Source organism: Physella acuta, unplaced genomic scaffold (assembly GCF_028476545.2).
Source record: "Physella acuta isolate Inbredline_101_S28 unplaced genomic scaffold, ASM2847654v3 ptg000284l, whole genome shotgun sequence".
In the NCBI taxonomy this organism is placed as follows: domain Eukaryota; kingdom Metazoa; phylum Mollusca; class Gastropoda; family Physidae; genus Physella; species Physella acuta.
This window is the reverse complement of record NW_026731803.1, coordinates 453,760-477,668: the sequence shown is the minus strand read 5'-3', so window position 1 is coordinate 477,668 and position 23,909 is coordinate 453,760. Positions and strand designations below refer to the sequence as shown.

At 35.7% G+C, this 23,909-nt stretch overlaps 2 protein-coding genes across 2 annotated transcripts in view; one reads left to right on the top strand and one right to left on the bottom strand.

Moving 5' to 3' along the window:
* Nucleotides 1–242: 242 nt before the first annotated feature.
* LOC131939598 (polyphosphoinositide phosphatase) lies at nt 243–12,730 on the bottom strand. The gene is made up of 23 exons (XM_059298003.1): nt 12,664–12,730; nt 9,009–9,107; nt 8,661–8,784; nt 8,412–8,568; nt 8,026–8,076; nt 7,569–7,819; nt 7,324–7,458; nt 7,088–7,188; nt 6,819–6,978; nt 6,334–6,431; nt 5,847–5,980; nt 5,588–5,704; nt 5,245–5,380; nt 4,744–4,802; nt 4,416–4,582; nt 4,115–4,253; nt 3,850–3,908; nt 3,165–3,309; nt 2,393–2,464; nt 1,621–1,792; nt 1,363–1,442; nt 942–1,106; nt 243–473 (listed from the first exon to the last, which is right to left on the bottom strand). The coding sequence occupies exons 1-23, from the start codon at nt 12,721–12,723 to the stop codon at nt 296–298; spliced, it is 2,859 nt and encodes a 952-aa protein (XP_059153986.1). The 5' UTR covers nt 12,724–12,730; the 3' UTR covers nt 243–295.
* Nucleotides 12,731–12,841: 111 nt separating this feature from the next.
* LOC131939581 (cation-independent mannose-6-phosphate receptor) overlaps nt 12,842–23,909 on the top strand; it is a 34,482-nt gene continuing 23,414 nt past the window's right edge. Inside the window, exons 1-17 of the mRNA XM_059297986.1 lie at nt 12,842–12,978; nt 15,001–15,295; nt 16,052–16,292; nt 16,573–16,784; nt 16,960–17,128; nt 17,729–17,909; nt 18,051–18,154; nt 18,496–18,660; nt 18,925–19,050; nt 20,258–20,410; nt 20,498–20,650; nt 20,938–21,109; nt 21,638–21,928; nt 22,409–22,571; nt 22,684–22,854; nt 23,235–23,456; nt 23,711–23,888. Of these exons, the coding sequence (XP_059153969.1) occupies nt 12,863–12,978; nt 15,001–15,295; nt 16,052–16,292; nt 16,573–16,784; nt 16,960–17,128; nt 17,729–17,909; nt 18,051–18,154; nt 18,496–18,660; nt 18,925–19,050; nt 20,258–20,410; nt 20,498–20,650; nt 20,938–21,109; nt 21,638–21,928; nt 22,409–22,571; nt 22,684–22,854; nt 23,235–23,456; nt 23,711–23,888 (3,112 nt within the window). The 5' untranslated portion in view covers nt 12,842–12,862. The remainder of the gene's footprint in view (nt 12,979–15,000; nt 15,296–16,051; nt 16,293–16,572; nt 16,785–16,959; nt 17,129–17,728; nt 17,910–18,050; nt 18,155–18,495; nt 18,661–18,924; nt 19,051–20,257; nt 20,411–20,497; nt 20,651–20,937; nt 21,110–21,637; nt 21,929–22,408; nt 22,572–22,683; nt 22,855–23,234; nt 23,457–23,710; nt 23,889–23,909) is intronic.

The window sequence follows — 23,909 nt, the reverse complement described above, 5'->3', positions numbered from 1 at the left end:
TGTTTGTCACTGGTATTTGAACACAGGCTGCACGTCAGAATGGTTTGAGATTCACTGATCCTCTATATTCTCACCTAGCAGAAAGTGGTCCAACAACAAAGTATAGCAACATAAAAACATGAATTTGATCACATGACTAGTTTGTACAGCAACAAAATAAATAAATAATATCATAAATAATGGATATTCATACTTATTTGTGACCCCACATAAGATACACTCCCCCCCCCCCACCCCCAACTGACCAGTAAAAATATATTAATAAAACCTAATCACAGTTGTCAAACAAAAGTTATCACAGATATTTCCTGTTGACGTATTTAATGTAGGCGTGTCTGTCTGTGTCAGAGACTGACCCTGCCCCCAACTTGCCACGTTGTACATAAGCTGCGTACAAATCCCTGGCCTGTTTGCTGACAGGGGGAGGTTCCACGTAAAACGTACTGTCCAGCTTGAAGGCGGAGATTGGGAATCTGAGGGACAAGATTGGCCAATCAGAAACGTGTATGTGGGTTGTTCTCTTACCCAAAAAATTAAAATATGTCATCAATTTTGTACCTGTCTCCTCAAATCACTTGTTTTAATTAAATATAACATTCTTCTTAGCTCTGACACCAAAAGTATAACAATCTATTGAGAGCTGACACCAAAAGTATAACATTCATCTTAGCTCTGACATTAAAAGTATAACAATCTATTGAGAGCTGACATGCCTTGAGACATAAATTACTGGTAGCTTTGGCATATAAAAAGTGTGTGTGACCTCTACTTTAAATCAGGTCCCCATAGAAACTGTGTGCCAAGACATTTTTCGGGAACAAACTCAATAGTTAACAGCTGCTTCACATCACTGTTCTATTTTTTATTTTGTCAATAACAGACATTTTATTTTGTGACTGTGTGAAGCAGCCAATGTTTCATTACACAGAAAAACAACTCACATATCAATCCCTGGTAGAACTTGCTTGTGTTTTCCTGGAGTGGAGTCATTGCTTCCCCTGCGCTTAGAATTTTCATCAGTTAGCGTCATCAGCTGTTCAATGTCTACTAGTGGAGTGGGGACACTTTCATGATGACTCTTGGTACCTTTACCTATATCCACATACCTGTGTAATTGATATCCAGATTGAATAGGTTACCTTATGTTTCAAACTTTAAAACAGAAAGGGTTCTGTAGGAAACATTAGTTGATATTTTCTTACAGTTCTCTTTGAAAACTTACTCAGATTATTAGTGTATATAGTGAGTGTTATTTCTTTCAATGAACTTGCATGAGGCTGATTTAGTTTCAGAAGTGGGATTTTGTAGGAATGAACAAATAGTATCAAAAAAGTGGTAAGAACTAACAAAGGAACAGAATACCTTTCATAAATTTTCTGATCCCTAGAGTTTGGTTCTGTAATTTCTGTGTCATAAACTGTTTTCATGGATGGGAAAAGATCCTAAAAGATATTAAAACACAACCAATTAAATGCTATAGGTATTTCAAAAGTCAGCATACCTTTAATTAAAACTTATGATCAAGTCAATGTTTGAAGAGAAAAGCTAAACAAAAGAAAATGTAACCAAAATGTAAACTACAACTGTCAAGTATCTACAAGCAAACAAGCTCTGCTTCACCTGGAATGAAATGAAATTGTTCTCATCTTCAGATCCATGATCACTAGAGGACTCAGACAGCTGGATCCCTCCTTCAACATCCGAGTCATCCGTTGTATCCGAACTCCCCTCAGATCCAAAGGATGTTGTGGAGGATGTTGAATCTTTCCCAGAGATGTTAGGGTTGGATTCTCTAAACAGTTTGTTAATCTTCAATCAAAATGTGTTAGGGTTGGATTCTCTAAACAGTTTGTTAATCTTCAATCAAAATGTGTTAGGGTTGGATTCTCTAAACAGTTTGTTAATCTTCAATCAAAATGTGTTAGGGTTGGATTCTCTAAACAGTTTGTTAATCTTCAATCAAAATGTGTTAGGGTTGGATTCTCTAAACAGTTTGTTAATCTTCAATCAAAATGTGTTAGGGTTGGATTCTCTAAACAGTTTGTTAATCTTCAATCAAAATGTGTTAGGGTTGGATTCTCTAAACAGTTTGTTAATCTTCAATCAAAATGTGTTAGGGTTGGATTCTCTAAACAGTTTGTTAATCTTCAATCAAAATGTGTTAGGGTTGGATTCTCTAAACAGTTAGTTAATCTTCAATGTGTTAGGGTTGGATTCTCTAAACAGTTTGTTAATCTTCAATCAAAATGTGTGAGGGTTGGATTCTCTAAACAGTTTGTTAATCTTCAATCAAAATGTGTGACTAAGTTCAACCAAATTTAGCTAGTCTGTCTTGTTGTCAGCTATAAGTGTAATTAATTTTATTATTTAGATGTTTGAATTACACACTTACCTCTCTGTGTTGTCGGTGGAGTGTCTAACAGAAAATGGACTAAAGTCTAAAGAATTTTTGGGTAAATGTTTCCTGGGCAAGAACATAATAAAAATGTATCAGCAAGTATCATGGACTAATGGATCTATCTAAGCATGAAAACTGTCGCTATATACAGAAAATACTTTGCTTAACATATTTATCTGGCTATATTTTAAATGTCATAAAAAAACAAAATAAAAACATGAATTACCAACACGCATGTTACAAATGTAAAAACATGACACACCAACACGCATGTGATAAAAGTAAAAAAAATTACTTACCAACACGCATGTGACTAATGTCAAAAAATGATCTACCAACACGCATGTGACTAAGGTCAAAACATGAACTACCAACACGCATGTAACTAATGTCAAAAAATGACTTATAAACACACATGTGACAAAAGTAAAAAAAAATGACCTACCAACACGCATGTGACAAGAGTAAAAAAAATGACCTACCAACACGCATGTGACAAAAGTAAAAAAAAAATGACCTACCAACACGCATGTGACTAATGTCAAAAAATGACCTACCAACACACATGTGACAGATGTCAAAAGTGACCTACCAACACGCATGTGACTATAATGACCTACCAACACGCATGTGACAAAAGTAAAAAAATGACCTACCAACACGCATGTGACTAATGTCAAAAAATGACCTACCAACACGCATGTGACTAATGTCAAAAAATGACCTACCAACACGCATGTGACAAATGTAAAAAAAAATGACCTACCAACACGCATGTGACAGATAAAGCTGGTACATCTCATCAAAAGACGTCAGCTCTGTAGGTCTGTAATGTTCATGAAACAGGTTCACGTGTTCGTCTGTCTGGGGGACGGCCATTATGGTGGCCTGAGCACTTTTTGGTTTGGACACTGGACATAGAAGGGGTCAAAAACAATCACAGTTATGTTTATAGAGAAACAAACAATAGAAACAGCAACAAAATGTTGGTAAGAGTTGATATAAATAGTAGCTCGAGAATCAGTTGGTTTAAACAAGATTAGGGTCTTTAAAGTGAGGTGGTAACTATACAGGACTATACAGTTATGGTTAAAGTTAGATGGTAACTATACAATTATGGTTAAACCTAAATGGTAACTGTACAGTTATGGTTAAAGTTAAATGGTAACTATACAGTTATGGTTAAAGTTAGATAGTAAATATACAGTTATGGTTAAACCTAGATGGTAACTTTACAATTATAGTTAAACCTAAATGGTAACTGTACAGTTATGGTTAAAGTTAGATGGTGACTATACAGTTATAAATAAACCTAGATGGTAACTATACAGTTATGGTTAAACCTAGATGGTAACTATACAGTTATGGTTAATGTTAGATAGTAACTATACAGTTACAGTTAATGTTAGAAGGTAACTATACAATTATGGTTAAAGTTAGAGGTAACTTGCCTTCGTCCCGGGGGAGGGGTAAGCTTGTCCACACTCCAGACTCCCACCACTGACAGTAACTAAAACAAAAGATTTTTGTAGAAATTTTTTTTTATTTAAAAAATTCCAACATTCAATACCAGAAATAAACAAAATCCATCCTGATGTGCCATCACATCAATTATAATATTTAACATTTTGGTGTTGTAAAGGGAGAAAACAGTAACTGGTTCAAAAATATTCTTTTAACAACATATTATGCTAAAATTAAGGGGAGATAACTTACTGGTTGCGTTGGAATGGAATTCCCATTGAAGCTTTGTTATGAAGGTAATAATCACTAGGCAAGTCCCAAAGGTTTGGCTTCCCTTCTACAGGGATGAACACTCCCAGGAATAGGTTGAAAGCTTGCTGCTTTTCTACATCTAAAACACATTGAAAACAATCAATAAATGCCCCATTGTAAATCTGATCAGTAGCGAGATAAAAAATATCTGTTGCCTTGGGCTGACCTCAGGCTATTTCAATACAGTGAACAAGAGAATTTACCACAGAAGTATTGCTGTAATAGCGTGAGAGATATTTACCAGAGAAGTTGTTGCTGTAGTAGCGTGAGAGGGTCTGCATGATGTCCCGACTGTGGGAGGTCCACCTGGCCAGCTTACGGTAGCCCTTGATGCGGTGGACCAGCTGGCTACCCCCGTACTGGAGAGCCAGGGTGTCTCCATGATCTTCATACAGCTCTTCCAGCATCCTGAAACATTCAAAGGTTCTTTAATCCATGTCTCACATAAGTAAAGAACTTAATTATTATTTCATGCAAATGCAACATGATTTCAAAATGTATCTGTGGTTCCTTGTTCTTGTACATTTGATCTATGTTTATTTTCTAGCAGGCTATCAGAACAAACTTACTTAACACAGTCTGTATCGAAGTCCAAGTGAGGGCTTTCTAGGACTCCCATGGCGTAAAGCTGAAAAAATTTTTACAAATTAAAATACCATTTCTAGTGTTTTAAAAAAAATAACTGGCCTATCTGGCAACCAGAGCACTTAATTATTTTTTTAAATAGCTGGCCCACCCCTATAAACCAAAGCAAACCTCTATTGATAAGACTGGACAACTCACCTGATAAGCCAGAGCACTCCTCAAAAAACAACTCACCTGATAAGCCAGAGCACTCCTCAAAAAACAACTCACCTGATAAGCCAGAGCACTCCTCAAAAAACAACTCACCTGATAAGCCAGAGCACTCCTCAAAAAACAACTCACCTGATAAGCCAGAGCACTCCTCAAAAAACAACTCACCTGATAAGCCAGAGCACTCCTCAAAAAACAACTCACCTGATAAGCCAGAGCACTCCTCAAAAAACAACTCACCTGATAAGCCAGAGCACTCCTAAAAACTAACTCACCTGATAAGCCAGAGCACTTCTCCCCAAAGCAAACTGGGCAGTGTTGGTCCTGTCCAGACAGTCCACACAGTTTGTCCTTACTGCACCTGTCTGCAAACTTCCTCGAGGTCCCCACACACCTTTCAGACTCCTCAACCTGCGGAATTTATAGAGCCTGTATAACACAACACTTTAATTGTATAATCATGCTAAAATAAATGGAGGCAATATCCTACACAACGACAGCTTTACTGTATAATCACGCTAAAATCAAAGTGTTTTGTTTACACAAAAAAACATCAGTGGATGACTTTAAAAACACATGAACAAGACATAGATCTATAACTGGATGAGATCTACTTACTCTGGATCCTTGAGCAAATATTGAGCTTGTGAAGGCTGAACGCTTAGAAAAAATCCTGTCTGTTTCATGCAGTAGCGGGCAATACGATTTAGCCTGAGCATAACATCGGCATCTTTCCTGGGGGAGTGAGGGGTGTGGGGGGGGGGGGGGGGGGGGGGCGCATTTTATTCAAAGCAACATTAAATAATAAAATCACAGTGTTGAACTATATTTGCTAAAGAAATATTTAACTCACTTAATTTGGTTTAATCTTACCAACCTTTTGTTGACTCTAGCCATATCAAAGCCGATGTACTGAATGCCATACTCTGTAGGCAAGAACTGGTTCAGATAGTCAATGGCTTTAATAAAATCTTCACTCAGGATGCTCTCATGGCGCTTGTTCTCACGTGTCTGGTGGATAAATAATTCACTAAATCAGTTGGATTAGCTGGGTGGATAAATAATCCACTAAATCAGTTGGATTGGCTGGGTGAATAAACAATCCACTAAATCAATAGCATTGGCTGGGTGGATAAATAATCCACTAAATCAGTAGGACTGACTGAATGGATAAACAATCCACTAAATTAGTAGGATTATTTGTGTTTGATGTGAAGAATTTACGGTTAAAATACAAAAATACAGTGGTAAACCTGACTAGCTGATTTGTGTAAGATTAGTTATAACTAATGCTAGTTAGTTGCAAGATTAATTAGTTAAAACATAAGCTCAGCAGTAAAAACACAAAGATGGTTTGAGCGTACCTTGACAAGATTAAGAACAATAATTGGAGCACCATATCTGCACAGCAACTGGTTAAAATGCATCCCGGCGGCGCCAGAATATGGGTCCCTCTGGTCCACTGGGGAAGTAAAATGTTGAATCATGATACGTCTTTTATGAAACAAGTTTTTATTTAACTTTTTTGTATAAAAAATTTCAATAAAAATGCTAAACAGTGCTAACTCTGAACACAACATACAACAGCTATAAGCTAGTGGATATGATACAAAAATTATACACTCAGATGAATTCAGTAAACAACAATATTTTTGTACAATGTTTTTAAAATTTACATGAGATAAATTATTTACAAGTAATAAAATAACTATTTACATGTGATAAATAGCTATTTACATAAGAAAAAAAAACAATTTACATGTAATAAAATAACTATTTACATGTGATAAAATAACTATTTACATAAGAAAAAAAAAACAATTTACATGAGATAAAACAAAGTACTTACATGTGATGGGAGGTTTGACCATCTTGGAGATGTCTTGTGACCAGAACAAAGGGACAGAACCTCGATGTTGGACAAATGAGGAGACTTTCCCATGCCCAAGAAATGTGACTGAAGTATCTTGCAGAATTTGTTCCGTTTCTATCTCATTGGCAACATATCCCTGTCGTGGAGTAAAGCACTGGTTTTTGCACAAAATTTCCTTTAAAATTCACAGATAATACTGGAAACTAAATACTTTTTCATTAATAGCTGCCCCTGACTACACTTACTTCATCATTTGCTCCTCGCTTCAAAAATCTTGTTCCCGCATACTGATTAGACCGCCGACCAATCAAAGTAAGGTAAATAGATTTCCCAAACACACATACATCTTGCAGCATTTTAAAGAATCTACTGAAACCAGCGTATGTAACACAGCTAAATCACTTAAAACAACTAAATGGTAAGACACAAAATATCAGAACATTGTTGAGTTGATTAGTTAAACCAGGATAAGCAAGGATACTGCTTTGTCCTATGAACCCATGTATTATATACAGGACCCAGTCTGAATGAACACTGTTTTCAAATCCCCGAAGCAAATAATTGTTCCACACATATTTCCTACAAGGAGCATTCTTGATCCCATACATCACTTGTTCTGGAGAGGAAATTTTGATTAATCATTATAAAAGGCATGTAGAAGAAGCCAACAGCCTAATGAGTTCTTCCTTACACATTTTCCTTATGAAACAAGTGTTGATGACAAACCTGTTTTAGTCTCCCTCTCCTGCACATCTAAGGCACTGTGGTCCAGGGTCAAATTATTCACCTCATCAATACAAATATCTTCCTTTAGATCAGCTGTTGTGGTGGACGGTTCATCGTTCTCCCAGATAGATGAGCGTTTGGGAAAATGGTGGCCAGGCTTGCTTTCACTGCGACTCAGGGGGACGGCTGTGTCTGGGCTGAGTACTGGTGTCATGTTGAACTGTAGCGTGTGTGTCAGGTCATAGCTGTAGCTGTAGGTGCAAGTATTATATGTATCAGGTCTTAACTAAACTATCAACTATTTATTTATCAAATTTTACTTCTCCATCACAGAAGTAACTAAAGTTTAAATTTTTCATAAAAAATTGTGCATCTGCAGTTATAGAAGAATGTGAAAAAGGTTTGCAAAAAGTAACAATAAAAATATATATTATTCGTATTGTTACTCAAATATTACCTGAAATAAAAATTGCTTGACAAATCCACTGTTTGAAACATTTTCACGTACCTGTATTAGATTTCAAATATAAAATATAAAGGATAAAACATCTATAAAAAGCAACATTGGTTTATTATTTAAATACTTGTGCACAGTGCTAATCAGTCAAACACTTTATTCTAAGAAGGTAGACCTAACAACATGCATTGTACTAATAAGCCAATCACCTTGTACTTGATTTAAGGAGCAAAGGCCTTACACTGAGATGGTGGCACAAAAAAGTTCATTAACACAAAGTAAAATCTACTGGAGATTTACTGGCTGACCATGGCCACATAGAGATTTACTTATAAGTAAACAAATACATCAAGATTGACATGTTGACCATAACTATATCAACTCACCTACTCTCATCAGGATGAGCATATCTAACAGTATCATTGGGAATGTACAGCATGGAAGTATCTTCAACTTTATATACAGAATGGGAGCCAATAAGAGCCACTCTCTTACGTTTGGTCACAAGGATCATGTAGTAGCCTTCCAGGAATCTCACAAAACCTGCACACAGAAAGAAATAACATAACGTATTGTTTTGTAAATTAAGTTAAGCTTGGATATCTTAAACTCAGAATCTTCAATTAAAACAATACCCGCAATGCCAAAAGCTGAGATGTTTTTAGATAGTCCAGCAGAATTAGATCCCTGTTTCTTGGGTTTGTTGCCTCCATCAATCATGGATAGAACACTGCGGATTTCACTGCGATTGTATTCAACCTTAAAAATATTGGACAGCTCTTTGTAAAAACACACCAGGGGGTTAGGATATAATCAATGCAATGAAATAATAAGCATTATTTTAAAGAAACCATGTGTAAGCATAAAAATGAAATTAATAATGTATGACTTTACTTGAATGAAAAATATCATAACATTTATTTTAAACTTATTTATTTTGTGAGGATTAAAGCCATCTTTGTGAGAGTCTAACATGAACAAACCTTGTCATCATGAATAACCAAGTCTCGAGGCTCAGTCCTGTCAATCTTCAGCACTCGATATCTTGTTTCAGATTTATTTGATCCAACAATGTAGTAGCGCTGTTAAAGGGAGAAGTAAACAACTTAAAATATTTCCAGATACTTCATTTCTATAAATAGGTAAACTTATAAACAAATTTGTTTCAAAATCAGTTTCAACTTTGGAGGGTATTATAAAATAAAAATGGCACAGCTTTCGTCATGAAACTCCACATTTGTTAAGACCCTTGGCCCTTGACACTTTATTAATTTAATCATGATCTGTATAATGACTAATCTATTACACTCTACATGGGACCGCATGGCTGGGTGGTAGAGCTCTTATGTTTAGATCTAGGACTCAAGCCTGTAGGACAGACATGAGTCCAGCCAACTCTGATGGGAACCTGGATTTAAGGAAGGTAAAAAGACAGGCATAGAGCTGGACACATAACTCTGCCATAGTCAAGAGACAGATGAACATTATTTTTTCTGCACTATGCCCTGGCCTATGGATTGTTGGGTCAGAAAAGGGAACTTTACTTATTAGGCCATACACTATTTAAAAAGTAAATTGAATAAAATTTGAATTTTTTGTATTCATATCTGGAAGTGTAAAATTAATTGTTCTTAGACAAAGTCACGTTAAGGCCCAAACTGACTTTGTGTACCCTGTTGCATTACCTACTTTTTTATACCGTCGTCGTGGTAATGAAGGCCACCAAAAACAACAATACCTTGATTTGGTTTTTTAAGGATAGGCACCACGGATAAATTTTTTTTTTTATTTAACACATTTCTGGTTGTTTAATAAGTTCATATAATTATAGTTGTTAAACTATAGACAAAAATAATATATAGCCGTCCATAGCAGTACTGGTTGCCATGGAAACAGCGAAAAGGTGTGAAAACTAACACCTTTTCAAATCGCTAAGGCTTTGTTCCCATAAGAGATTTTAAAAAGCGGATGAAAGATTTAGATTTCTCAAACCAAACTATACATTTCTACGTTTACTCATTGCGATAGCTTGTACTCAATTTTTTATACAAATTTTTACGTAAATTTATGTACAAAAATTAGGGGGTGGTGTTACAAAAATATCAATATCTCCTTAAGTATTGTAGTAAACTTAATGTACAAACGTAGTTTTGTAGATGGTATAATGCTGAACGCACGTGGAATGTTTTATTCTTGTATGACAAAGGGTTCCAAAGCCTTAGCGATTTGAATGTCGAATTTTGAGTAAAAATGCAAAGTTGAGAAAACGTGAAAAGAAGAGCGGGAAAAGGCGCGGTGCGTTTTCTCTTATAGAAAACAGAAAAAAAACGTCTTGTTATATGTGGAAGAACCATTTGTCTAATAAAATACGCTTTGATTTATGTTGTAAGCTTTAGATAGATTTTTTCTATGTAAGCAGAAAATATGTATACAACAGGTAATGAATGTATGACTATTAAGTATTACACATCCTATCAATCGAGCGGTATTCTCAGAACAGCTATCATCAAACCAGATAAAGTTTTGTTTGTTAGCCGGTCTTCTCACTTCAAAACAATGTCTTTCTCTACTCAAATTGTAGCTTACCCAAGTTTATTGCCTTATGATAATAGCCTACAACACAACACTGGGTACAACGCTTGAGGCTAGACACGCCCCTCCACCCCATCCCACCGCTGGATAGTGCGTGAGGAACCGATGAGCCATAGATTACCAATGTTCATTCAACCCTGAATAACACATCTGTGTAGATAGGGTCAAGTACAGGGCCTAAGTGAATGCTTCCCAGCTATCCTATCTACTACTATCTAGTATTTACATTCGTTGCTAGCACACCCTATACGGAGAGATGGGCATACACATTAACACATGTGTCGTATACAGTCCGGTGTAAAGCCTGATGAACGCGTTCAAGCCTATCACAGCAGGCCGTAACATGATTATAAACCGGCCGTTGGTTGAATGGCGAGAAGGGAATGAAGGGGGTAAAGGGGATGGACAGTACATTCTTCAAACTGATAGTCATGTCCATGACGCATTGTTTCAGCTTAGTATAATTTTAAAGCGTACGCAGCAGTGTTTAATATTGTTCCAGTGATAATCAACAGTACATTTCTAGGCAAAGTTTCAATTATTAAACTTAATGTTGTTGTATAACTTTAAAACAACAAGAAGAGTATACGCAAATGAGGTAAACAAACGAGACAGGCGATTGTTTTGTTTATCTAGAAACAAGATGGCTGCCTAGCACACGTGGTTAGTTGCAGCCTATCGTGAATTATTTTGATTTACTGTACTATAATATGATTGGTCAAGCGTATCAATGAACCTCTTCCCATTCATAAATTTTACGCGCATGCCCTTATATGGAGTTTACTAGAAAATTTTACTTTGTAGAAAACAACTTCTATCCCAATTATTTTTAGAACAAAAGAAAAGGTCACTACACCAGCGGGTACACGAGTGCTTGACCCTTAGATTGCTGTAAAGTTTATGGTGCCTCGCGGGCAATAAATGATGTAATACCCGCTCGAAGATAGCCGCTGTCCGCGTAGTAGTGTGAAAACTTGACGGGGGGTACCATGTTTCACATCGCAATAAACGGATAACTGTAAGCTGTAGAAGTCCGAAATGTTCGGGTTAGATAGATAAAAGGTATTAGTATCGAATTAAGAAATAAAAATTTTGGGGAGCAAAATTAAAACTTTATCGAAAACATGGGTATCTTGTTCCCTTAAAAATGTTTCATGGTCATTTCAGAAACATATAGATTCTACTTAAAACCATTATTTATGAGTATTATTCAATGATACCAATCTAGTTTTAACAATGGACAGTTAGTGTTTGATGCAAACTTGCCATTTGTGCATTGTTTTGGTCTAATTGCTGATATCCAGCAAAACATAAGTAAGCAAAACGTTAATTACTGTATTTAACAATATTGTAAAAACACTCAAACTTTTATAATCTATAGAAAATTATTTGTTACGTCCTACTAAACTAATTTCATTAATTTTGTTTTTAAAATCATGCAATGTAAAAAAAAAACCTTAAAATAAATAACTTGATCAAGACAACAGCCAACTAAGCCCACTCATTTTGCCCACAGTGTATTTGAATGAGAAGAAATCTAGCAGCCGATAGGATACATTTCTGCTATGGTCAATCCTGTCACAACAAACAACACTCCTTAAAAGTTTTAAGGCTTAAAACAGTCCCCACTGGGCTACCGATTAATTTTGATAATTATAATTGGTGGCCTATCAAATTAAAGGTAAATACTAAAAAAAAAAAATAAAGAAGTTAAAAATCTTAGGCGACACCCTTGGTCAGGCTTAGTGAGTTAGTCTTCCTGCGAATTGACTTTTTTTACTACCACATTCACAACATCGTCGACTAACAGTCAACTAACACTGTTAGTCTAAGAGTTTAATTGTCTAACTCTACTCTACAGTTACAGGAGGAGTCTAACACAACGACCAACAGCAACGATGGATCATGGATGTAACTTTTTTTTTATTTTTGGCGATTTTTTTCAAAGAACTAGACTAGGTCTAGAATCTAGATATCTAATCTTAAAATTAAAAACTTCCACATTTTATAAAATATTTTAAAATAAGTCGAAGCTTTCAGACATACTGCTTTTGTTTCATATAAGACAATCTTTTGAGTCCATGTTATAAGTGGTACCTCCTCCATGTTTACATAGGCTAAACCAAAAGTATTTTTTTGATACAAAAGAAACAAGCAAAAGTCACATGACTTAAACCTCGTGACTGTCATGTGTTATACTCTTCTGTGTTGCTTCATAGATAAATTTCTAAATACTAAGATTAAGATGGCAGCCACCATCTTTCAAGAAAAAATGGGTCTACTTGTTTGTTTTATTTTGCTCAGCACAGCATTAGCTGAAGAATGCAAAATTGGAAAATATAATATTACAGAGTTGCATAGGTTGGGTTTTTTTTTTAATTTATAATTTAGATCAAGAATCAAAATTTTAGGGCTAGGGCTTAGCTAGTATTTTTTTTTTTTGTTATTTTAAAAATATTTTTAATAATTTTTTTTAAAAATTAAGGCCAAAAAAAATTATTAAATTTAAAAAAAATGAAAGGTTAAGGCCCTAAGGGTAATAAATTGTTAATGTACTAAATTACAAATGAAATAGGCCTAGGTTATCTTACTAAATTTTGAGTTTAATTTTGTTAGCTGGATTGTTCTATTAGGCCAGGCCCACACCATCATCACCATGGCATAGTCCAAATGTATAGTTTGTATAGAATAGTAAATCTTCAAGACCCTAGCTAGCCGCTAGCCAAATCTACTACTATATTAATCTAACGACTGATATTTATTTAAAAAACTCTAATTAATTATTAATGAGATAGGGGTCGGCGTGGTCGAGTTGGTAAAGCTCATGGTTGCTAAACCGAAAAGTCTTGAGTTCGAACCCTCGGGCAGATGAGGCTCGTAAGCTAGGGACAGCCACTCTTCTAGGAGAGACAATTCCAAAATCAAACAACTGCTGCCTTGTAGTTTCTTCTCGGTTGGACAAAGGCTATGGAAGCAAATCCAAAAAGAAAAGCAGGCTGAAATCTGAGTCAATGGCCTCAATGGCGCATAAAAGTTGACACATATCCTTAACTGTGATGGAGGCATGGTTGAGTTGGCAAAAAAGCCCATGGTTGATAAATTCGAAAAAGTCTCAAGTTCAAATCCTATGGCAGATAAGGCTCGATCCCTTCCAACACTAAAAATTAAGAACAAAGAAGAAGAAGATTAATGAGATTAATGGTTTAACAAGTAGATAGTAGATATCCTCGCTAAATCTAAAGTTATTAATTCAATTTAACAATGACCACTGAATAATATACATCCATATTTATTATTTAATCCATCAGGCACACCTTTCCATTACAACCATGTAAAACTGTTATATCATTCTTACAAGCCACAAATCGGTTTGACTTAATAACTGGCTATGCATGAGAGTTCCTGAATAGTAATCAACCAAATAGGGGTCACATGGTTTTTTAAAAATAAAAAGAAATTGGTGGTGATTTGAGCGCAAGTCTTATAAAAGACAGCTCACAATATTTTATTTCTTTTTTCATAGACTGATAAACCTAATAATGCTTCACTTATTCGCTCATTTTTGTACCTACTCCATTGATATTTTAAACGTTCTATTAATTTTAATGAAATCAACTTTTAAATTTAACCTTCATTCTCCAAACCAAATTTTAAAATGCTTTTCTGGCATATATACCCATGCCACCTATAGTTTGTTTTTATAACATGAAAACCTGCCATTTTGCTTGTGGTAAACATTTTTAAAAGTAATTCTAAGAAGGTCACTGGAACTAAGATGAAAAATGGTCAGAATCAATGTGTCCAGGAGAGATAACTCCAAACTGAATCAACTGCTGCCTTGTGGTTTGTTCTTGGTTTTACAAAGGCCATGGAAGCAAATCCAAAAATAAAAGCAGGCTGAAATTAGAGTCAACTGCCTGTATGGTGCATAACCTGTTGACATGTATACTTAATTGTGTGGGAGGGAATCCCTTCCAACACTAGAATTAAGAACGACGAAAAAGAAGAAGATGTGTCCAGTATTGATGCCATGTATTGTTGTTAGCAACCGGCCCAGCTTCCAGATAACATTGTGTGTTTTTGTGGTCCCTTGATTACCCTTATATTAGTGCAGTCTGATGCAGTTTTCCAGCTTTGTTCTTCTCATTGCAAAATGTCTCATATATTAAAATGTTCAACTGTGTTTTCTTTCTAAACGGGAGGCATCAAACTGTAATTTTTTCAAATTAATTTTTGCTATGTAGTACATGTATTCACTTTTACAATAATATCACAATTTAAAAATGCACAAACTGACAAACCAAACTATTAATAGGCCTATTGTTTGTTAAACTACATTTTTAAAAATTACCTTCATTTTATTTTGCTTTTTTTTTTTGTCAGGTTTGCTCCTTGGTATACCATTAATGAAAACACGAATGCCACTTTTGAAATTACATTGTGCGGGAAGCTAGCAACAGTGGCTTCCCAAAAAGGCTGCCCTCCTGAAACATCAGTGTGTGCAAAGTACCCAAATAACACATTTGTAAGCTATGGAAACTACAGCGCAAACCAAGACCTTCATGAGCCAGATGAAGGAACAAACGGGGAGATATTGATGTTGTTTAAGGGACAGCCTTGTCAAGTGGCTGGAGAATTCTACTCAATAATATTATATTTCAAATGTGGTAAAACTTTGGTATGTATTATCTTCTACCATTGTCTTCAAAGTTTGGTTTTACTGTCTGATTCTTCCCCCAAACTACCATGTAAATAAAATTTTACACCTCTTGTATCATAATTTTATATTATATCAAATCTTAAGAACTAGGAAGTAAAACATTTTAACTTTATAGCTGTAGCTAAAAACAAGTGCTGGAAATTCCACCCATTGTCAAGTACCTATCCATTAATTGTCTAACATCAATGTGCGATGTCAGGATTTGAACATTTCTCACTAATTTATCCAGAGCATTTAATGAGTGATGCTAATGTTTACCAACCTTTCTGGGCTGTGTCCCACCAGGCTATTTCTAAAAAAAATTTATGGTTTGATGAAATTCCCCCTCATTATGATTTTATTTTACCGATTTTTAGTAATGAACTATGTAATTTAATTACGAGCCTTTAAAGTATGATAGTTTGGTTTTGAGAAGTAGACTTAACTGTTACTCTTAGACTTTAATGAACACCCTTTGGGCATAGATGCTTCTTGAAAAACACTGCATCCCAGTGCAATTACAACTTTTTTTGTCATGAACTCAAACTCTAAAAACAGGATTGTTTTTTGTGTTAAGAAATGTAATTTGACTTTTTACAAGACTTAAGTTTTTACTCGAGTCAAAAATTCTTGCTGCGTGTTAAATGCTTACTTGAACTACGACTGTACTTACACCCCTCATGTTTTATAACTGCAGACTTTATGGCTTGTTTAACCACTCATTGCCTTCTCCAGGGTTATCCTAAATACATGGGAGATTTCGACTGCTCAGCACACTTTGAATGGGAGTCCTATATTTTCTGTAAAACTATGCCAGTCCCTGACCAAGAGGTCCCTTGTGCAGTAGTTAACAAGGGGAGCCTGATTGACCTTTCACCTCTGATAAAACTTACTGGTGGCCATTTAGTGGATGATGGCGACAGGTTTAAACCGGATGAAAAGTTATTTATAAATGTGTGCAGAGATATTACTCCAGGCATGTTTTTCTCATTATTGCTTTATTTTTAAACCATGGTTCACTATTTTACTTTTGTAGTTCAATATTTCTTTTGAGTATTTAGAAAACTATATCTAGTGTATATGACAAGTTTGTATTACCTGAAGTGATAGCTTTTGAAAACAAAATCAGTTACATAATAATGTGAATTTATCATCTATTTGGATATAAAATAATATAATCTTTGTTTTATTGTTATTAAAAAAATGTATAAAACCAGTAAAATTACTTTTTTTTTATTTTATCTGTGGAAAACTAGGCACAGAACCAGGAGATGTAACAAAAAACTGCAGCAAAGGTAGTTCCTCTTGTGTTGTTTCCACACAAGGGAGAAGAGATTTCGGCAAGCCAACTGGTCGGCTGCAGTCATTCAGCAACTACGTGGCATTAGTGTACAGGTCGCCATTAACCCCAGAATGCTACATAGAACCAGAAACAGTAATCACATTCCGATGTCCACAGAGAGGAGGGGTATGTTATTTACACTCATATAATTTTGTGTGTATATACCAATGTAAATCTTCTTTTTAATTGAAGCATTTTAAACAGTTATTTTTTTTTATGTTTAGCTTTTCTTTGATCCAAAAAGTAATTTCATCTTGTGTTTAGTGTGTAGTTATATTGTATATAAATTTCTAAATGTCAGAGCAAAAAACCAACGGTGACCAGCTATTTTAACAGCACGTGTAGTTTAATGATAGAGTGGGTCACAGAGTATGCATGTCCAGTGGATTATATAACAAGCAAAGACTGCAAGCTGACAGAAGAACAGCATGACATTAACATTGACCTGAGCCCACTTAAAGCTTCACAAGGTAAGGACATGTATATCACTGTTTTGTTGCTATTTTTATAGTCTTTTTAATCCTTTACCCTACTTATCAAACACTTAATACTTATATAGCCTTGTATATACATATGAATAGATATATGGGTGTACAGACAGATAGATATATAGTGTAACAGATGTGCATTGTGTTGTCCCTGTTGTGTTCTGAATATAATTGTTTATATGTTGTGTGTGAAGCCAAACTAGTTCATTAATTTAAGAAGTGTTTATTTGTACCCCATGAAGCCAAACTAGTTCATTAATTTAAGAAGTGTTAATTTGTTGCATGTAAGGCCAAACTAGTTCATTAATTTAAAAAGTGTTTATTTGTACCCCATGACGCCAAACTAGTTCATTAATTTAAGAAGTGTTTATTTGTTGTGTGTGAAGCCAAACTAGTTCATTAATTTAAGAAGTGTTTATTTGTTGTGTGTGAAGCCAAACTAGTTCATTAATTTAAGAAGTGTTTATTTTTACCCCATGTGGGTGAAATAAGTTTAACCACATTCATTTTTATCTTATGTTTATTGTAAAAAAAAATTTTTTTTTGCAAAAACATTGCTATTTTTACTTTACTTACTTTCAGCCAATCCTTATACTGTGAATGTACAAGAGGGTGATGACAGCTACATATATAACATCAACGTGTGTGCACCACTGGCTGGAGAGTGTGGCAGCTCATTAGAAGATACAGCCTTAGTTTGCCAGAGAAAAAGTGAAGATGACTTTGCAGCAAGTGTTGGACAATTTGGACATACAAAGCTGATGTAATTGTATTGTAATGGTGTACATTGTCAGTGTGGGGTATTGTAATGGTGTACATTGTCAGTGTGGGGTATTGTAATGGTGTACAGTGTCAATGTCTGGTATTATGGTGTACATAATTAACATGTGGACATGATCACTAGGTATTCTGATGGAGATCTGACTATGATAATTAAAAATGGAGACCGGTGCCGCTCCAACTTCAGAAGAGAGACCATCATAGACTTCTACTGCAACAAAACAGCAGGTTGGTGCAGTAGAGTTTTCTAAATTTGCACTACAACTTAACAGACTTTAACAAGGAGAACATCTGCCAGATGGCCACATCTTTTAAAGTATCCCCTCCATGTATCTGTCAAAGTAACCATTTTTTGCAGTATTATATTAAAGATAAATTCTGCACTTGCACCAGGATTACTAGACCATTAGTTTAAAAAACAAAAAGCTCTAAGTTGTATATTGTGTTTTGTCTGTCCACAATACAAGCACTGTATTTCATTATTTTACTGCCAGTAGTTTTACATAATTCAAAACAGAGGAGCTACAAAACTGGTTCAATGATGTCACTAGAAAATTTTGTTTCCCTAGCTAACAATGGGCTTGGCAAACCAGAATTCATCCGCCACTCCAACTGTTCCTACTTCTTCAGCTGGGGCACTAGTCTGGCCTGTCTGGATGACACGTTTGACAGGACTTGCTCAGTGGAGTACCAGGGGAAAAAGTTTGACCTGTCCTACTTTGAACATCAAGATGGTGAGTACAAGCTCATGTTTTGTGGGAAAGTTAGTCCACCTATTGCACTAAGTTTATTGTCATAAGACTGTCTGACCATAGCTTTGTAGAAGTAACTTGCCTGCAATTACATATAGATCTAATTACTGTAAGTTTCTCAAGAAATATTTAGTTAAGTTGGCACCACTCTTCTCATCACTGGCATGTTTAATAAGATTTTGACATACTCAACAAATAGAGTTGAACAGTGTAAATATGGAATAAACTTTTGATGTGACCGTGCAGGCTACAGCTACCCTGTGATGACCAGTGATGGGGCAGGGGACTTGTACTTCTTGAACCTGTGCCATGACATTGTGGGCAAGGGAGACTCTAGTGGATGCCCTGCTGGATCAGCTGTTTGTAGGAAAGGTAACTCTTGCACATTTGTTTATTGAACATATTTAAAATCTTGCAGTAAAGTGTTGATCAATACACTTAAATAACCCTGGCACTTATTTGATATTTTATGACATGCTTGTTGAAAAATACTTTTATGTTTCTATTTGATATTTTATGACATGCTTGTTGAAAAATACTTTTATGTTTCTATTTGATATTTTATGACATGCTTGTTGAAAAATACTTTTATGTTTCTATTTGATATTTTATGACATGCTTGTTGAAAAATACTTTTATGTTTCTATTTGATATTTTATGACATGCTTGTTGAAAAATACTTTTATGTTTCTATTTGATATTTTATGACATGCTTGTTGAAAAATACTTTTATGTTTCTATTTGATATTTTATGACATGCTTGTTGAAAAATACTTTTATGTTTCTATTTGATATTTTATGACATGCTTGTTGAAAAATACTTTTATGTTTCTATTTGATATTTTATGACATGCTTGTTGAAAAATACTTTTATGTTTCTATTTGATATTTTATGACATGCTTGTTGAAAAATACTTTTATGTTTCTATTTGATATTTTATGACATGCTTGTTGAAAAATACTTTTATGTTTCTATTTGATATTTTATGACATGCTTGTTGAAAAATACTTTTATGTTTCTATTTGATATTTTATGACATGCTTGTTGAAAAATACTTTTATGTTTCTATTTGATATTTTATGACATGCTTGTTGAAAAATACTTTAATGTTTCTAGCAGTACTTGTTAAAAATAAAATTTCTCATAAAATCAACCAATGTCAGCTACAAAGTGCAAACATTTCTCTGCAGCTGGGGTGTATCACTTCTCGTATCAACACAAACACCAAATATTTCTTTTTGGTCACCTATAGACCTAGTAGAAATAAATTCTTTTTAATAGTGCAGAAATGTGAATCCGCTTGGTTTTTTTTTCAGAGAGAAAAAAACAGCTCTCAATAAACACTGTAGTGTAGCAATAGGTGATATCAGACCAGATTAATTTTAATGGCTGCTTCATCCCACTGTTGTTTTCCAACAAAGCTTGGCTATTTAATCAAACTTTCTTCTGGTTTGATAGCAGACTCTGGAGCTTTGGTCAGACTTGAAAGATTTTAAAGCTTTCTTCTCTGGGAAGTTTTAAAATTTAACTCTCTTCTCTGGGAAATTTTAAAATCTAACTTTGATCTCATTTAATCAGGAGCCTCTGGAACCTTCGTCAGCCTGGGTAGTTTTAAACAAAGCCTCCAGTACAACCCAGTGAGCGACTCCCTACAGCTGAACTACACAGGGGGCAGCGCTGGGGATAGCTGTGAGCGCCACACCCTGGTCAGCCTGTACTGTGCCACCAAGGGTAAGTTGCTTGTGGGTGTGAGAGTCCAATGTTGTCCAGTGTAGTAGCCTTGAGTTAAGAAGGCTAACACTCTGTAAATTGTGCTAGACTATTTCCACACAGGTAAGGCTGAGACCTCACCCAGACTGGTGCACAAGTCAGCAGACGATTGCTTCTTTGAGATTGAGTGGTACACTTTACAGGCGTGTGAGAAGATACACAAAGAGGGAGACCTTTGTCGGGTCCCGTACGATAGTGCAGGTGTGTCTTGTTTTCATTAGATTTCACTCATCTCATGTAGAGATTAGAACAATAATGATCTTGTTATGTGGAGCTATTTACAGAGACTCTACAATTTTCTTCATTTTGTCTCAATTTTTTCATAAGTCAAATTTTTCAGTCATACCTTCTCTGATAATTTTCATTTAAATTTTTTTTATTTTCAAAAACATGTTTTAAAATTTAATGCTGTACAATAAAGTGTCTCTAGAGCCCAGTCAGTTGGCTTTTCATGTAATAAATAAATTTCTGTTTGATTCCTGACGCAGGTCATTTTTTTGACCTGAACCCACTGAGACTGGAGAAGGGGGGCTATGAGGTGAAGGCTGAGGGCTACACCTACTACATCAATGTGTGCGGCCAGGTACAGCATGACAAGTACTGCAACAAACCCCCTCACAATAACGCATCAGTCTGCCAAGTTAAGACTGACGGAACAAGGCAAGTACATCTCACAAACCCCCTCACACAGTAAATAAATGCAACAAACCCCCTCACAATAACGCATCCGTCTGCCAAGTTAAGACTGACGGAACAAGGCAAGTACATCTCACAAACCCCCTCACACAGTAAATAAATGCAACAAACCCCCTCACACAGTAAATGAACGCAACAAACCCCCTCACAATAACAAATATGTCTGCTGTTAAACTAAAAGTGATGAAACAAATTAAAATATGTCACAAATCTTCACACACAGGAAATCTCACAAACCTCCCTAAACACGGGAAATAAATTTAACACCCCCCCCCTCACATCTGCCATTATTAGTTTTAACCTCTCATTCACATTAGTTTAAATTTGATATCTGTAAGGTAATTCAATAGGTATCAATGATTAAAAATAGTATATATTTTAAATTAGGTAATTTGTTTACACATCTGTACAGGGTAATCTAGTTTAGACCTTAAGTTTGATCATCGTTACAATACCTTTATGAACTGTTTACCTGTTTGTTCCCTCTCCCAGCACTGTGGACATCAAAGTGTCAGAGCCGTCCACCAAACTCCAGTTTTATGATGGTGTCACCAGTTTGTTGTACACCAATGGTGAGCCGTACAACAACCCTAACAAAACTCGCAGGATGGCCCTCATTTCTTTTGTCTGCGACACAACTGAAGAGATAGGTCACCCAGAATTTTCCATGGAAAACAATTATACGTATCAGTTTATCTGGAGGACAAGCTACGTGTGTAAAACAGCTGCCACAGAGTGTGGTGTTGTCGATGGACAGACACATGAACAGTATGACCTGTCCAGGTATGGCATATGTTTACACAGCAGTTGTGGTGTCGAGAAGTGTTTCAGTGTTTTCTTTTATCCTGTGTAGTTATTGACTTGTTTTCCTTCATATAAATCTTGTGTTATGTGTTAACCATAAAGGCTGCTGTCATAAATCTTGTGTGTGTTGTAAAATCTTTAACCCTTTCAACTATAATGAATTTGAATTAGAAAGGATTAATCTTTTGTGCTTTTTTTTTAATTTAAAAAAAAAATTAATTCTGTTGTTTCTTTTTGCATTACTTTTTTTTAAACTAAAACTTGGTTTTACATTAATAACTTATTTAGTTGAGATTTTTTCCCTAACTCTTTCAATTTGTTTTTTTTTTTCAACTTACTAGAGAACAGTTACTCTTTTATTTTAATTAAAACTGTTGTTTATCAATGCAGTCATTGATAAATAAATTTATCTGCATAACGCATGAATTGAAACAAATGTTTTTTGTTTTGTTGAATCAGCCTCTCCAAGTTACGTGGCAGCTGGGAGGTAGAAAACAGTGAAGATCCTGACAAAAAGCAGAAGTTTTACATTAATGTCTGTGAATCTCTGGACTTTACAAGTGGCCCAAGGTGTAGCCCATATGCATCTGCCTGTGTTACAAGCATCGACAAAGATGGCAAGGTCATACTATGCTCTTTTTTTAAAAAATTCAATCAAAACAAATTAACAAATTTTACATTTTCTATGTTCTTCACTATTTTAGTCATTATCAGTCTGTTCTGTTTGTTTTCAGGAAACATTGCTGCATGCGAACGTTGGTAAATTTGAGTTGCCTCCCATGATCGAGAAATCCATCCATGGCGTGAAGCTGGTCTACACTAATGGCAACACTTGCACAGACGACACAGGGAAAGATAACAGATTTAACACCACTATACACTTCGCTTGTGTGGCTGGAAAAGTGGTAGGTCAAGTGGGCTGCAATTTGGTTTCTTAGGCTGTGTTGATAGAATCAAATTCCTGGTTGGGGGCTCCACTTAACCACAACTGGTCAGTCTGTGTGAGTGGGCTAACTTTATACTGTCAGGTTGGGGGCCCAACTTCCCCACAACTGGTCAGTCCGTGTGAGTGGGCTAACTTTATACTGTCAGGTTGGGGGCCCCACTTCCCCACAACTGGTCAGTCTGTGTGAGTGGGCTAACTTTATAATTTCAGGTTGGGGGCCCCACCTCTCCACAACTGGTCAGTCTGTGTGAGTGGGCTAACTTTATGATTTCAGGTTGGGGGCCCCACTTCCCCACAAACTGGTCAGTCCGTGTGAGTGGGCTAACTTTATACTTTCAGGTTGGGGGCCCAACTTCCCCACAACTGGTCAGTCCGTGTGAGTACTCCATCCTGTGGGAAACAGAGGCTGCATGTCCGGTTGATGAGGTCAAGACAAAAGACAACAACATATCTGCGTGTACAGTGCTTGACCCACACTCAGGGTTCCAGTTTAACCTTTCACCTCTGGCCAGGGACAAAGGCTACAGTGTGAAGGCTCCAGATGGCTCTAAATCTTACCTGGTTTGTTTCTTGTGTTTAAGGAAGATACAACTAAAATTATTTAACTGAAAAAAATATTCCTCTAACTATCTAGTAACTTGATTGATTTCATCATTAGAAAATACTATTCAGCATTTGACAAAAAAAATTATTTTTACACCAAAGTTAAGCTACCTAGGGGACTATTCTTTGCTAAGCCAGAAATAAAACTACAAGGAACAGATCTAGAGAAATGTGACTTGACCTTGGACTTAACTGTATGATTCTTCTTTCAGGTGAACTTGTGCGACAGCCTACCTGAGACTGCGTGTGGGATGTTTGATAATAAATTCCATACAGCTGTTTGTGAAATCCAACTTGCTGGTAATAGAACAGTAGCCAAGTTCAGTACAGATCTGACATATTCTAGTGATGGGGAGATCACTCTCACTTACACTGGACATTTTAACAAGAGTAAGCCAGTTGTCAACACTG

What these genes read in the sequence shown, in the direction of transcription:
- LOC131939598 (XM_059298003.1), bottom strand. Translation starts at nt 12,723, where the DNA reads ATGGAGGAGGTACCACTTATAACATGGACTCAAAAGATTGTCTTATAT. An exon ending in GGTCAAACCTCCCATCACAT is followed by an intron (nt 6,432 to 6,818) that starts GTAAGTACTTTG and finishes TTACTTCCCCAG; the next exon opens with TGGACCAGAGGGACCCATAT. An exon ending in GATCAGAAAATTTATGAAAG is followed by an intron (nt 1,107 to 1,362) that starts GTATTCTGTTCC and finishes TCAATTACACAG; the next exon opens with GTATGTGGATATAGGTAAAG.